The 14603-nt window shown below is 36.3% G+C and overlaps 1 protein-coding gene across 1 annotated transcript in view; it reads right to left on the bottom strand.

The window, feature by feature from the left end:
- The window catches only part of RBM25 (RNA binding motif protein 25), a 53534-nt gene extending 39256 nt beyond the window's left edge, over window positions 1–14278 (bottom strand). Inside the window, exons 1-4 of the mRNA XM_027552343.1 lie at window positions 14093–14278; window positions 7349–7469; window positions 4116–4165; window positions 1790–1957 (exon numbers count right to left, since the gene is read on the bottom strand). Of these exons, the coding sequence (XP_027408144.1) occupies window positions 1790–1957; window positions 4116–4165; window positions 7349–7454 (324 nt within the window). The 5' untranslated portion in view covers window positions 7455–7469; window positions 14093–14278. The remainder of the gene's footprint in view (window positions 1–1789; window positions 1958–4115; window positions 4166–7348; window positions 7470–14092) is intronic.
- Between the last annotated feature and the right edge of the window lie 325 nt (window positions 14279–14603).

Here is a 14603-nt window from a genome sequence, read left to right as displayed (position 1 = left end):
CAGCCAAAAATAAATAAGTAATAATAAAATTAAAAATACATCTGTAATAGAAATACAATAAATAAAATGTCCTTCCAACGTTCTACCTTGGGGGAAAATTGGCATTATCTTTCAAAGTGAAGATAAGCATGCCCAATGACAGAAATTCCACTTCTAAGAGAATACATGACAGAATTTATTTCATGTTCACTTAGTATGTGCTGCCAAAGCAAGCACTTCCATGTTCGCTTATAAAGACATATTACCAGTAATAACATAGCAAAACAATATCAAAAAGTGAAAATGATCCATATGACCATCAGTAAACAATCTGACGATTTATCGCTTATCTCTGTAATGCAATGGTATATAGCAGTGAAAAGTGAACAAACTAGAGCTGCGTATATGCTGGGCGAAAAAAGCAAACTGGAGGAACGCAGAATTTAAACTCATAAATGATAAACTTTTATGAATATAAATACGTAATTAAAGTAAAAAATATGGTCAGGAATGATAAACACCCAGTTTAGGATAATGGATTCCCTCTGGTTATTACCTCTGTGGAAGACAGAAATGAGAATTAGGACCTTCATGTTTTGTTTCTCTGGGATGAAAATCTAAAGCTAGCATCACAAAACACTAAGATCTGACAAAGCTAGGTTTTATGTTTATTTTTTAAATCCCTTTTTTTTCTGAACACTTTTTAATGCAAAGATAACATGATTTATAAAACAGAAATGGCAATAATGTACATTACCTATAAAATGAAAAAGGAAAAAATTTTAAAATAACTTCTCTAAGACATAGTAGAGATTATGGAAGGAGTGAGTATGGATAGCATTATTTTTCATTAAAAAAATCAGTATTCTTTCACTTAAAATGTGCATGTAGCATCAGGATGAATTTTAAGACTAAGACAAAAAAGAAAATCAATGACCAAGTCAAAAAAACTGACTATATATGCTCAGAATAAAAACTTTAAAGGGAGTCAATCAATCGCCACTAGACGTTAACATCATTGTTCCAAAGGCTTCTAAAGAAAAGAACTCACACAGTCTCAAAATATTAACCCAGAGGTTACTCATTAATGACAAAGGGAGAAAAGATATCCTAAAATGGAGAGATCAGATCACCTTAACAAATAACTTAATACCATCAAAAATGGAACCAAGAGACATGGTGTTTCTTCCTATGCTGCACCTGAGAATAGTCATCACACATGGCCATTCTAAAAAATGCATTCAAATCGGGTGAGACATTCTGCAAAAGACCCAGACACTTCAAAACATCAATATCACGAAAAACAAAAACAAGTTAAACAAAAAGAGGCAGGGAACTTATAATAAAGAAGCTATCTAAAGAACCACGACAATTAATGCAATGTATATACATCCCTGATTGGATTATAGACCAAAAACAAAAAACACCTATTATAGAAACTGTTGGTAAAAATATGAGCTGTATGTATTTTAATTAACAATACTGAATCAGCCTTAAATTTCCTAAGTGTGAAAAATGCAGGCAAGTATCTTGGTCATAGGAGATATAAGAAGTATTCAGAGGTGAAATGTAAAGCCACAACTTATTCCCAAACTATTCAGAAAAAAACTGAGAGGCGTGTGTGTGGAGAGAGAGAAAGAAAACAAATGTGGCAAAATGTGTTGCAAAGGTGTTCACTATTCAACTTTTTTGCAGGATTGAAACTTTTCAAAATATAAGCGAGACAATAATTCAGTCTTCTCTGATTTTTCTTAAGCCTGAAATTAACAACAAAAAAGTTTTTTAATGAAAAATAAACAGTTTAACTTACAGCAAGGAGCTGTCTTATAAGCATGTCTGAGGCTTTCTCAGAAATGTTGCCAACAAAAACTGTAGTGGTGGGGCCACAGTTTTCATCATTCTCTTTAGCCTTCAAGCCTGGATGATCCTTTCTTGCTCCCAAATGCTTTCCAACCATGGACACTGTGGGTACTAAGACCTAAAGTGAAGAAAGACAATAACATTTGAACTTGCAATTAAATTTGCGGTCACACTTAATATAACACTAGGGTAAAACATCAATTTTAGCTTTTTTTTTTTAGCCACATCAAACACCATGCGGGAACTTAGTTCCCACACCCGGATGGAACCCATACCCACTGCAAGTGGAAGCTCAGAGCCTTAACCACTGGACCACCAGGGAAGTCCCCAAACACCTATTTTAAAGTAGCAAACATAAAGGACAGGTTCTATATATTTAATATAACTACAGGTTCTATATATTTAATATTACTATGGGTTCTATGTATTTAATATAAAGTTCTCAAAGCACATTTTTCATTAATACAACTTATTCATGACAAGTAAAGTGTCACTATTAGATTTTGCTGTTATTGTTTAGTAGCTAAGTTGTATCCAACTCTTTTGCAACCCCAAGGACTGTAGCCCTCCAGGCTCCTCTGTCCATGGGATTTCCCAGCAATAATACTGGAGTGAGTTACCATTTCCTTCTCCAGGAGATGTTCCTGGATCAGTAATCGAACCTGCATCTCCTGCATTGGCAGGCGGATTCCTTACCACTGAGCCACCAGGGAAACTCACTATTGGATTACCTTTCTTTTAAACACAACTTGGACGACCAAATAAAAAATCTTGGATAGAAATTTTATGTTTAAGACATCAAAAATCATTTAAAGTTTTCAAATATACCCACACATTTCTTCACCTACTGTACTCTGTACTAGTATAAAAGGAAACTTCAATTATCCCTGCTAATTTTCCTGCAGAATTTCAAATATTCCCATAGCACTCTCCCCACACTTTAGGTTTACCTTTTCTCAGTTACTTGTGTTTCTATCTTATTTTTCCTTTCATAAAGTTCAAATTCCCAGAGGGAATAGTCTTACTCATCTTTATATTTGGAACTGAATCTAGCAAAACATATACAGTCAGCACTGAAGTGGTGAATTGGGGGAGCTGCCTTTCCTAGGCTGACATGCAGGAGGATAAGAGTACTTGTCATGCGGAGGTTTCCCAGTGCATGTCTTCCAATGAATGTCCAATGCAAGAAGAGCTGGACCGCCCCCTTGGTCCGCCTCACAGCAAGTTCCTATTTCACTATGCTTTTAATATAAATAACACTTCCCTCCCTCTTCAAAACCCACAGGTCAAAAAAACAAAAATAGCTAAAAGTAATGAGACCTAATCTCCCTCACAAAAGAATTACAATTTAAACTCTATATTCTACTAATTAACTCAAAGAAAAATTCTGGTTAAATATACATCAAGGGGGTTATCATTTAATCACGTGTTACAGTATACTAGTCTTGAGGACTTCCCTGGTGGCTCAGACGGTAAAGCATCTGTCTACAATGTGGGAGACTGGAGTTTGATCCCTGGGTCGGGAAGATCCCCTGGAGAAGGAAATGGCAATCCACTCCAGTACTATTGTCTGGAAAATCCCATGGACAGAGGAGCCTGGTAGGCTACGGTCAGGGGGTTGGAAAGAGTCGGACACGACTGAGCGACTTCACTTTCTTTCTTTCTACAGTATACTAGCATTCTTAACTAAGATGCCTAGAGTGTACAGAAGCTTTTATGAATGTGGAGAATTAAAGTTCAAGACATAAGACTGAATAATAAAACTTCAGCAGAGAAGAAGTTTCAGTAAAACTTAAGAAAGCTTGACGACAGAGGACAGAGAAAAAAAATAGTTTTGAAGAAGCTAAAAATCAGGTATGTCAGAGCAAAGTGTAAAAATATATTCAACATTCATTTCAAATTTTAAATTTCTACTAGATCATTTCTGCATTTTTTTTTTCTTTTAAGAAATCAGATACGTCAGATCACATCTCCTACTTTCAAGGACCAAGACATGAGGGAGTGATGGAAGAGTCAATGTCTAAATCTGAAGTAACAGTATATGAAGAGTCTAGACAAGAAGAGGAAAATCACAAAAACAAAATAATTTATTTAGGGAGCATTATTTTAGGAGCAACTGTACTTGAGATAAAATAATATTTAAATTAGTATGATATATAAAAATGCTCTTTCTTCCTATTATTTAAACTTTTAAAATAATTTATCTGTTTATCAAACTGTTTAGATTCAATTAAAAGCAGTAGTACTTGTAACTCCTCCTTAAAAGTTATACTTACAGTTGGAGCAGGAGCCATAATGCTCATCGGTACAGGAATCATTGGGGTCCCTAAAAAAGAAGCAAAATGAGTCTTAAGAATATAATTATATATACAAGAATATATTCTATATTAAGTACATGCCATAAAAATAAGTACCTTCATAGTTCTTTTAAGGGGAAATATAAGGCTAATAAGTGAGATATTAATGAGATATTTTTCAAAACCAAATGTACTTTACAGATTGGTCTATCTAAATAAACTTAAAAACAAAAACACTCATAAACCAAAAAGACTACCACAACCTGCTATTGCCTTAATGAGTACAAAATTGTGGACAGTTATTAATTCATTTAGTATGTGTTTTTTAAAAATTAAAAGGAATTTAAAATTTCTTCTATAAAACCAATACACCGGTAAGGAAACAAACGATTTTTCATCATCACCTTTCCTGATTCTGAACAAGTGATTAAGCTTTATTGTCAATGCCTTAAAATTTCTTCACAAACTGGAAGTAATCTAGTCTTCCCTATAATTGTGTAACACAAGGACTTGGTTAAAAGTATGTTACTAGGAAAGACTATCAGAAAATAGATATTATGAGACTAATAAAAAAATAAAGAACCCCTCAAAAATTGATGCCCAAATGAAGTGGCTCAGGACACTATCCTTCTCAAGAAATTAATGTTTGATGGTTGATAACTACTCAGATTTCTGTTAATACTATTTTCTTAATCCCTCTTTTCAGGACAAACTCCTTTATCACAGGGCAGTTAAGTTACTAACTGTAATTCATTAACTGTTACATGGAATAATACAGTGATAGTACTCAAGCTCTCCCACTACGTCCCTGGCGGCAAGGGGGTAACAAATACATATCCATGATTATCTAAAAGAACAGCTTAGAACAGCTAGTTACAAGCATAAATGTCCTAGAAACTTTTATAAGTACAGCATTCTACTCCACGATGTACATGCATAAGTAGTTGTTTTTTTAAATTATGATTTACCCTCAAATTGCTGAAGCTTTAAATGATACTCCAGAAAAATTCCATATTTATCTTGTGGCTTTTCACATCTACTCCAACACAGCTGTGTACTTGACCTAAGGGTAGGAGGCCCCCAAAGCTGAGCCTCTGTAATGTACATGTTATGAATTAACAACCCATCAAATTAGCCAATTGCAAGGTACTTTTGATTCTGCAACAGTCAAGCTCTTTAGTAAACACTGTAATTTCAAACAGATAATCCAGTGGTTAAAGCCAGGTCACTGATGTAAAGCTTTCCTAAAAAAGAAATACTTCTAGTTGGTTTACAAGATCATCTGTTGCTTTCAACCTGAATTACATGGATTCTACGTTAAATGAAAATACTTCCCAACATGCAAAGTAAGGAGAACTCTTAGATACTATCTTTCATAAGGGAAACTGAATCTGTACAAAATGCTTTCAATCCCATTAAAAAAAAAAATCTGAACTACCACTCATAAACCAGAGGAAAAGTTTAAGTCAAGCAGTGCTAATTATAAATCTCAAGATAACAGTTCTCAAATTGGGTTCTCTTAACTGTGCTTAAATGGATACTTAGGAATCACCTGTGAACCTGTTAAAAAGACATTCCTGGGCCTTAATTTCTAAGGATTTGATTCAGTACGTTGGGGTTGGACTTAAAAAACTTTTACTTTATAAAACATTGAATACAGGAAGCTTTTATATAGAACTTTGGAAACCTCTCCAAGATAATAGTCAAATACATATATATATATATAAGCTTATATATTAATTTTTATTAACTTATATATATAGTTAATATATATATAAACTATATATATATAAGTTAAGGCAAAATAGTATATATATGATGTTACTACATTATCTGTGTTAAAGGAATTACACAAAAACAAATGGAATAGAAAAATATATACTTAGAGCGGCTTGTAATATGCACCAAAAAACATCTGGAAGGATAAAGAAGAAACTAATAACCCTGTTTTGTTTTCGCGTTTCAGTAAGGGGATAGTAATAAATTATATAGGAAGGTAAGAAAAGTTTTTCACTGTATACCTTTTTGATTGGTATAAATGTATTACCTATTATTTAAATAAAGATTTTTAATTTCCCAGATGAGTTTGATACTCAGCCAGAAATGAAAACTCCCACCATAGGAAAATGAGACATCACATTTCTAGAACGCTAACGGGCAATACTCACACACATATTTTCTAAAGATAATATTGCAATGACATAAGGACACATTAAAAAAAACCACCATCATTGGTGGGAATGTAAACTGGAGCAGCCCTATGGAAAACAGTATGTTGTTGTGGTTTAGTTGCTAAGTCGTGTCCAACTCTTTGTGACTCCATGCACTGTAGACCACCAGGTTCCTCTGTCCAAGGGATTTCCCAGGCAGGAATACCGGAATGGGTTGCTATTTCCTTCTCCAGGGGGATTTTCCAGACCCAGGGATCAAACCCAGGTCTACTGTACTGCAGGCAGACTCCTGCCTTGCAGACAGAATCTTTACCGACTGAGTCACCAGGGAAGCCCCAGAAAATAGTATGGAGGTTCCTAAAAACTAAAAGTAGAGCTACCATATGATCCCACAATCCCACTTCTGGGCATATACAGAGAAAACTCTAATTCAAAATATACATGCACCCCAATGTTCACAACAGCACTATATATAATAGCCAAGACATGAAAGCAACCTAAATGTACACCGACAGATGAATGAATGAAGATGTGGTATATACTGATGTTTACAATGGAATATTACTTAGCTATAAAAGAATGAAATAATGCCATTTGCAGCAACATGGATGGACCCAGAGATTATCATATTAAGTGAAGTAAATCAGAGAAACACAAACATCAAGTGATACCATGTACATGTGAAATCTAAAAAAATGATACAAATGAACTTATTTACCAAACAGACTCACAGACAGAAAACAAACTTATGGTTACCAAAAGGGCAAGCAGGGAGGAAAAATTAAAGAGTTTGAGATCAGCAAATATAAACTACTATATATAAAACAGATAAACAACAAGGATTTACTGTATAGCACAGGAAACTATATTCAGTATCTTAAGTATAATGAAAAAGAATCTTAAAAAAGTACGTGCCTATACATATATATAAAACTGAAACACACACACACAAAAAACCAAGAAACTGAATCACTGTCTTGTATATCAGAAACTAACACAACACTGTCATCAACTGCAGAAGCAACAGTACCACAAACTCACCTGGAGGCACGGGTGGTGGAAAGCCAGGGAACTGTGGGGGTGGGATCCCTGGTGGGAGTGCTGGGATTCCCATCGGAGGGCGATTCAAATGAGGGGGGAAAGACATTCTTACTGCAGCGGTCTAAAGAAAGAAATCATGGCAAATCACGTTATTTGAAAAATTTACAATTTGATATGCCTGGTTTCTTGGCCTTCATTTTTAGAGTATCTGCAAAATTCTGAAGTTTCTTACCCAAAGGAGTTGGCAAAGACCCTCTTTTCTCTGTCTGTCCATTGAGAATTTTTTAAACTTAGATTTTTTCTAAAATAAGTTCCCAAAATGTACACGATCTAAGTTCAGGATAGACTCCTACAATCATATGGGAATACATATAAAGGAAGAAAAAAATTTTGAGGTTGTTAATATCCAAAAATTAAGTACCAAACATCAATGAATCTTTTTAAACCAAACTCAGAATTAGGAAAATATCTAACAGTTTTTAAGTGTTCTGAAGCATTCATTTTTTTATGCATCCTGAAAACTAAACGAACAAAGTCACACAGTATTTGCTGATTCAGTGTTGGCCAGTTCTTGAACAGATCAATGTCTCAGTGACATTCTACAAACCTGGGGAGGTGGGGGGGAACCTCCAGGTATCAGGTCCCATTGTAATCATTCAAATATAAAGAAAATATCCAATTTATGACAATGAAAAAAAAGTGATAATTTTTCTTAAACTTTAAAGCAAACCTCTTTACCATTCCTGAACGATATTCAATGAATGGATGAAATTCAAGAATCAGATGCTGGTATTTGATTTTTAAAAATACAAGAACACAATGAACTGTTTCATTTCGTTTATGACACTAGTATCACTTAAAAGAAAACTTGTGTCTTTTCCCCAATGAATAGAAACACTTAAGACTTTCCTTACCCTCAAATTTTATATTGTCAATATTTTTGTCAACGTACTCAAGTATCCAAAACTACTGGGAAAAGTTTAGAAAAATGATGTTAGAATGTCCTAACAAGATTTCATGCACCAAAATAAGTGGATTGATCTGATATTAATGATGCAGCTTAAAAATTAATGCAACTTGATTAACAGGAGATTTTCTGTTGCATCCTTGGAAAAACTCCCCTACCTATACTCCGTAACAAGGGATCCAGAGTTGTCTAAAGCTTTTAAAAAATGTTTTTCTCTACTATTTTCTTTTCTGGGTTTTATATATTGTTTTATTCATCCTTCAGAAGAGAGAGGATAAAAAGTGCATGTCTTCACTTCCTTGCCTCTAATCCCAAGTTTGGTATAAATCATTGTATTCTTCTAAAATACCTTTCTCTACACAAACTAATATATAATCATTTATGTTTTTGTGCAAGCCATGTAATCATAGTATATTGTTATGTACATTTCTCCCTCATTATTAACATCTCTTCATGTCATCAACTTCTACTCCAACCTTTATAATGCAGTAAACTATTACTATATAGATACAACTATCTACCAACATGGATGGTTATCTCCGTATTTTACCTCTTATAAATAATATTAAATGTTCTTGGACATAATGGACATATAACTCTAAGCACCTGTGCCAAGTAATTCAATAATACAGATCAGTACTATTATATATCTACACTTTACCTCCAAATCCTCCTCCAAACCTACTGTACAAATTAATATTCCCACCAAGAGTATCTAGGTATGCCCCTTCCTTCTATCCGCACCATCATTCCAATCTGATAAGTAAAAAAAAATACTCGTTTCTCCTTGAATTTCCCTACTCATTAATGAGATTTGAGTATCTTTTTACTCCTTTATCAGACATTTCTTTAAAAAGCATGCCCTTCATCTTCATAGCTATTCTTCCTCAGAGTGTTTTCCCTTAAGTTAAAATATTGAAATATTCTATAAAATATAAACTTCAATTTCAAAAACACAGCACACTTAAAATATTCAGAAAGCTTTACAGGTAAAATAAATATCTAGAATAATGCCATATACCAGCTAGTAAGCTATTGGAAATGCCTTAAAATAGTAGGTATGAATGCAACTAATTTAAGACTGCACATGTGCTGAATCTTTAAATGATTTTTAAAAATACTTTTTTGCCCAAAACAAAAGCAAATATTCTATATGGAAGGGGACAAGAGTGTGTATCCTTTCAAAACATTGAGGGCTACTACTGTCCTACTTACAGAAGCTCTGATATTATCATTATAATGCTCTATCTCAGCACTTTCTTAGAAGAACAGTTGTTATTAATACCTGTTCAATGAATGAATCAGTAAACAAATAAACTCTAAGAAACTCTTTAAATAAATTTATTAAGTTACCATGTGTGGGTACAATTCGAGCAGTGACAAGCACCTAGCCTCACAATGGTTACAAAGATTGAACCATGAATTCATCTTTAGAATCACTTTTCCCCCAAGTATTAAATGCAAGTACTGCTTTAAAAACAAAACAAAACAAAACAAAAAACCCTCTATGTTCTTGGCATTTAAACTATATTTTTTCAGTTTTCAAATGTCTTTTCATTCTGTTAAGAATTAACCAGATTATGTTTTAGTTTATGCAATACACCCATTTCATTCACTCCAATTTTTCTACAGAATATTTCCCTTTTATTTGGAACTGTTTAAAACTTGCTTATTCATAGGCTGAACTTCAAAGATGAAGGCAATCTTAATAAGATAATGGCCCCTCCTACGGAAATTCAGAAAACAAACATTTCTGGTGATCTCTGATAATTATTAATGTTCACTTTAAACACCCTAAAAGGAGAGTATCAACCACATATTTCAACATAGAGTTTGGTATGTTTTGATGTATATGGAATGACTGAGAATAAACTTTTAGAATAAGCAAAGTTTATCTACCTGTAGTTAATAAACTGTAATACTCTTACAATACATTATAAAGATATTCAAAGTTGGTATGTACTTTGTTGAATGAAATAGGGAAGAGAGCTAAAGAATGCTTTATTTTAGACAAGGTGGTCAGGCTTCACCAAGAAGGCAACATTTAAAAAGACTTGCAAGAGAATGAGGCAGAAAGCCCTATATTGGGGGGCAACAGCCTTTCAAGCAAAGGAAACTGCAAATACAAAGAACCTGAGGTGTGTCTGCACGAGGAGTAAGAAGGCCAACAGCTGAAGCACAGTACTGGCGCAAACTGGAGATGGGAAGGGGGTTCAAAGAATGTAATGCTTTGTAAACTGCTGTAAAAATACTGGTTTTATTCCGAAAGGTTTTTGACCTGACTTTTATTTTAACAGTGTCACTGGCCCCTATGTTAAGACTGGAGGAGAACAAGGGTAGAAAAGTAAGAGACTACTGAAATAACCCAGGCAAGAGAGGTGGCCTAGAACAGGTGGTGGCAGTGAAGTGACACAATACTGGTTTCTAGATATATTCTGAATGTGGTCAATTGCCGAGGGATTGTGTGTGGGGTTTAACAGAGATGAGCTTATTTTATCAGCATTGAAATGACTTACTTAAAAAATACTTTAAATTTAAAGCATTTAAAGAATACTTGAAAAGCAGTGCTTCACTTTTGGAAGGTTCAAAACATTTTTATCCACCAAGGATGAAACTTTATGGCCCAAAATAACAAAAACAAGAACCTATGTTGGAAGTGTTTCCTATCTCTATTGTGGCAGTGATCAGACAGGTTTAGGTATTCATCAAAATTGACTGAAATTAAAATGGATGCATTTTAATGTATGTAAATTTTATCTCAATAAATTTGGTCCTCCCCCAAAACAAAATAAACTTCTAAAGCTTCATCTATGCACTCTGCTTTTCTTTTTCACCTTTAACCACTTTTTCTGCACTCTTAAGAATACCATTACTGCTTATATGCATTCATCCATTACAAATTTATCCTGACAGAAACAAAGTATTTCACCTGGGATATAGACTTAACAGGCTAACCTCATCAGGACAACTTTCTAAAACCAACAGTTCCTCCTCAGCAAACACTCATATACAACTTACTCATTTATTCCATAGAACATCTAGCTCCAATTATGTGCCAGATTCTTTTCTAACATTATTTTTATTAGTTCTAAGAGAGAAAATTTTAAGATACATGTAGTTACACAACCAACCCAGGGGCTAAACATTAGATATGAATGATTATTAGTGTAGCATGCACTGTCTCCTGCTGTGCGTACAGCCTGCAAGGTACAATGGATGACGTAACTGTCCCAGCCTACGCAAGGCAAGCCTAACGCAACAGAGATCAGTGGCAGTCTGGAGCTACGGTGGGAGTAGGAAGTGACTTGTAAACAAAAAAGAGAGCGCCTTTGAGACAATGGTTGCACATCTCTGCACATATACTAAAAAATCACTGAATCATACATTACAATGAGCGTGTTTTATATGTCAATTATACCTTAATAAACTTTAAAAAAAAATTATCAATACCAATTCCTGACTCCTTCAGGCAAAACCAAATTAAGACCTGTAGACTACACTGTATCAATATTAATTTCCTGATTTTGTTGTTAGAGAATGTAATTGTTTTTAGGAAATACACACTTAAGTATTGGGGGGGGGGTTAAGAGGGACGCCACATCTGCAACTTACTAGCAAAGATTTCAGAAGAAAACTATGAAGACAAAGAGAAGAGGAAGATAAAGCAAACAGGTAAACTGTTAACATTTGGGGAATCTGGGTGAAAGATATTTGAGAATCCTTTTGTACCATTCTTACAACATTTTTTTAAGTCTGAAATTATGTCAAAATAAAAAGTTAAAAAGCAATAGCAGTAATTCTCAGTGAAAATATGTTTTCATTTTCTGGAGTTTCAAAATTCAAAAAAAGTTAGGAAAAATTATATTCAAAAAACTGAGGAATCAAAATCCTCTTATGAACATCAGTAGCAGTATCATAAAGAACTATCAAGAAATTAAAAAGATAAACAGCATGCTTTTATACAATATTAAGAGCCAATGATTACTATCATTTCTACAGAACAGTCAATATAATTTTTCTCTAAATTATGTGTAAATTAAGAAAGTATATGAAATACAGCTAACTTGGGGGTAGCCAAAAAGGAAATAATTCATCTTCTGGGGTTACCAATGTCATGAAAACATCAACTAATTTTAATCTACTTTTGTTTACAAAAGCTTTCAACACAGGTCATCTCATTTAGCCTCCCAAATTACCTAGTGTAAAATATATTTTTCTTTTACTGATGAAGAAGCTAACTTATCCAAAAGAATACAATTCGCGGATAAGGACTCCAAGGTCCCCACTATCCTAAATTGCCAATCCAAAGGCTGTTTTTGCTTATCACAATGCCTCTTTCTAATAATAACATACTAATGATTAACTCTGACTTTATACAACTCTATCCAGGGTACACTGGAAGAAATGTTAAGTCAGGGATAGGCTCCTGTACCTCAGTGAAAATTCTTAAACAACAAACACTATCAGTTAATATGCCTAAACACTTAATATATTACCTGGTTATTGCACTAAGGATTTTACATTCGTTTCTCTCAATTAATTCCCAACTCCAATAACCTACGAGGTGGATATCATCAATAATCTTCACTTTACAGGTGAAGAAAACCAAGGCTTCAAGAAAAATTAAATGAGTTAAAACAGCATAGTATCTCCACTTGAATCGTGAGGAACTATTACTGACCAACTGTTTGCCTTTCCACCCTCTGAACATTTTGGAAATTACCTTTCAGAAAGTAAAGCTCTCAAAACAATATAAAAATTGCTTACTGCCAAATACCCAATTCACAGTACTTCACAACTAGAGCAGTCTGGTGCAAGAGAAGCCCAATTTCCTCCCTCCTTCTGGTCTGCTCCACTCTGCCCAGTTATCAAAATGGCTTTTCCGTGGCAATATAAAAACCGTATTACGTAACTTCAAAATAATCTTCATACTCCTAGAACTTGTTCTAAAAACGTGTTGTAAAAGCAGTAATGAAGACCACAGACGGATGAGAACGAAGTAACATATTCTAACGTGGATGTTGGACCTCTCCTAGAATCAATGGAGACACAGTTTACTGTAACCTCCAGGGGAGCAAAGGGGCAGGGCCACAACACTCATCACAATCTTAAGACAGGCAAACCAACCAGGAGAGTGCTAGAAAAGTTGGGCAGCAGCTAAATTTAAGTCGGGGTGGGGGGCGGGGGGTGTGGGGGGGGGCGGGGGGAGAGAGGGCAGTTCACTTGGTGGCGGGCTTTAGATGACCAGAGAGGAAGGGAAAGAAATGAGACGGTGGCCAGCCCCCCTACCCCACCCCCGCTAAAAAGGGTGGGTGCTGGCCAGCTTCTAGGCAGAGTCTGCAGCAATTGTACCCTCGGCCCAGAATATCTACCGGAGGGCTTCCGCAGGCTCAGGCTTGAAAGGGATCTCAGGAAAGGACTCCCCAGGGGGGGCGACCGCTCGTTTTCTGGCAAACGCGGAGTCCAGAATGGGCCGAGGCCACTCTGTGGCGAGCCGGGGAAAGGAAAGGAAAAGTGGGCGACAATGCAAGGAGGAAGGCTCTGCCGGGAGGCTTGGCCTGCACCGGCTGCCGCTAGGCCCACAGATTTTCCAGGCCTTAGAGAAGTGGAGAAACCCAAGCCTCGTGCCCGTCCCCTCCCCCACCCCAACTCCCCGCCCCCGTCCCCTTATTCCCATCCCACCCCGGCCCTCTCGCAGCCTCCCAGGCTTTCCCTCCGCCCCCAACCGAAGTACCCAGTCTCCCGGTTTCCACACGCGTTCTGAGGCGTGAACTCACCCGCCGCTGAGGAAACGGTACTGTCTTCGCGGTCTTCCGGGCTCCAGGTTACAAGTGGGCTCCACCGGTTCGAGGTTTCTGCGCGCCGCTATCCGGGAGACTGATTCCAAAGCGCCTACTCGCACAGGCCGCAAAACACTGCCGCGCTGCGCGGGGAGCTTCTTCTGGAGGTCTTCCTAGTGCCCGGCGTGCATTGCGGCCAGGGGCGTGGGGAGGAGGATCATAGAGAAGAGCGCGTATAGATAGTCTTCACTCTTGGCTCTGAATCACCACGCAGCGGCGAGTCACCATAGAGATGGAGCGCCTAATGAGGGCTAGAAAGTCTTGAGCCGTCATTTACGACCCACCCTGCCATTTTTGATTGGAGCTGATTGAATCTTATGATTACGCGACGCCATCTTGAGGTCAAGGTTCCTGCTGGACTCGGTGTGAGGACTGTAAAGAGGGCTTCCCGCTTTCGGTAGTTCGTGTTTTGGGGGTCAGAACCTTGCTTTGTGGCTCACTGAAGTTC

The sequence above is a fragment of the Bos indicus x Bos taurus genome, chromosome 10, assembly GCF_003369695.1.
Source record: "Bos indicus x Bos taurus breed Angus x Brahman F1 hybrid chromosome 10, Bos_hybrid_MaternalHap_v2.0, whole genome shotgun sequence".
Lineage (NCBI taxonomy): Eukaryota > Metazoa > Chordata > Mammalia > Artiodactyla > Bovidae > Bos > Bos indicus x Bos taurus.
Note: the sequence above shows the minus strand (reverse complement) of the source record. Positions and strands in the feature narration are given on the sequence as shown.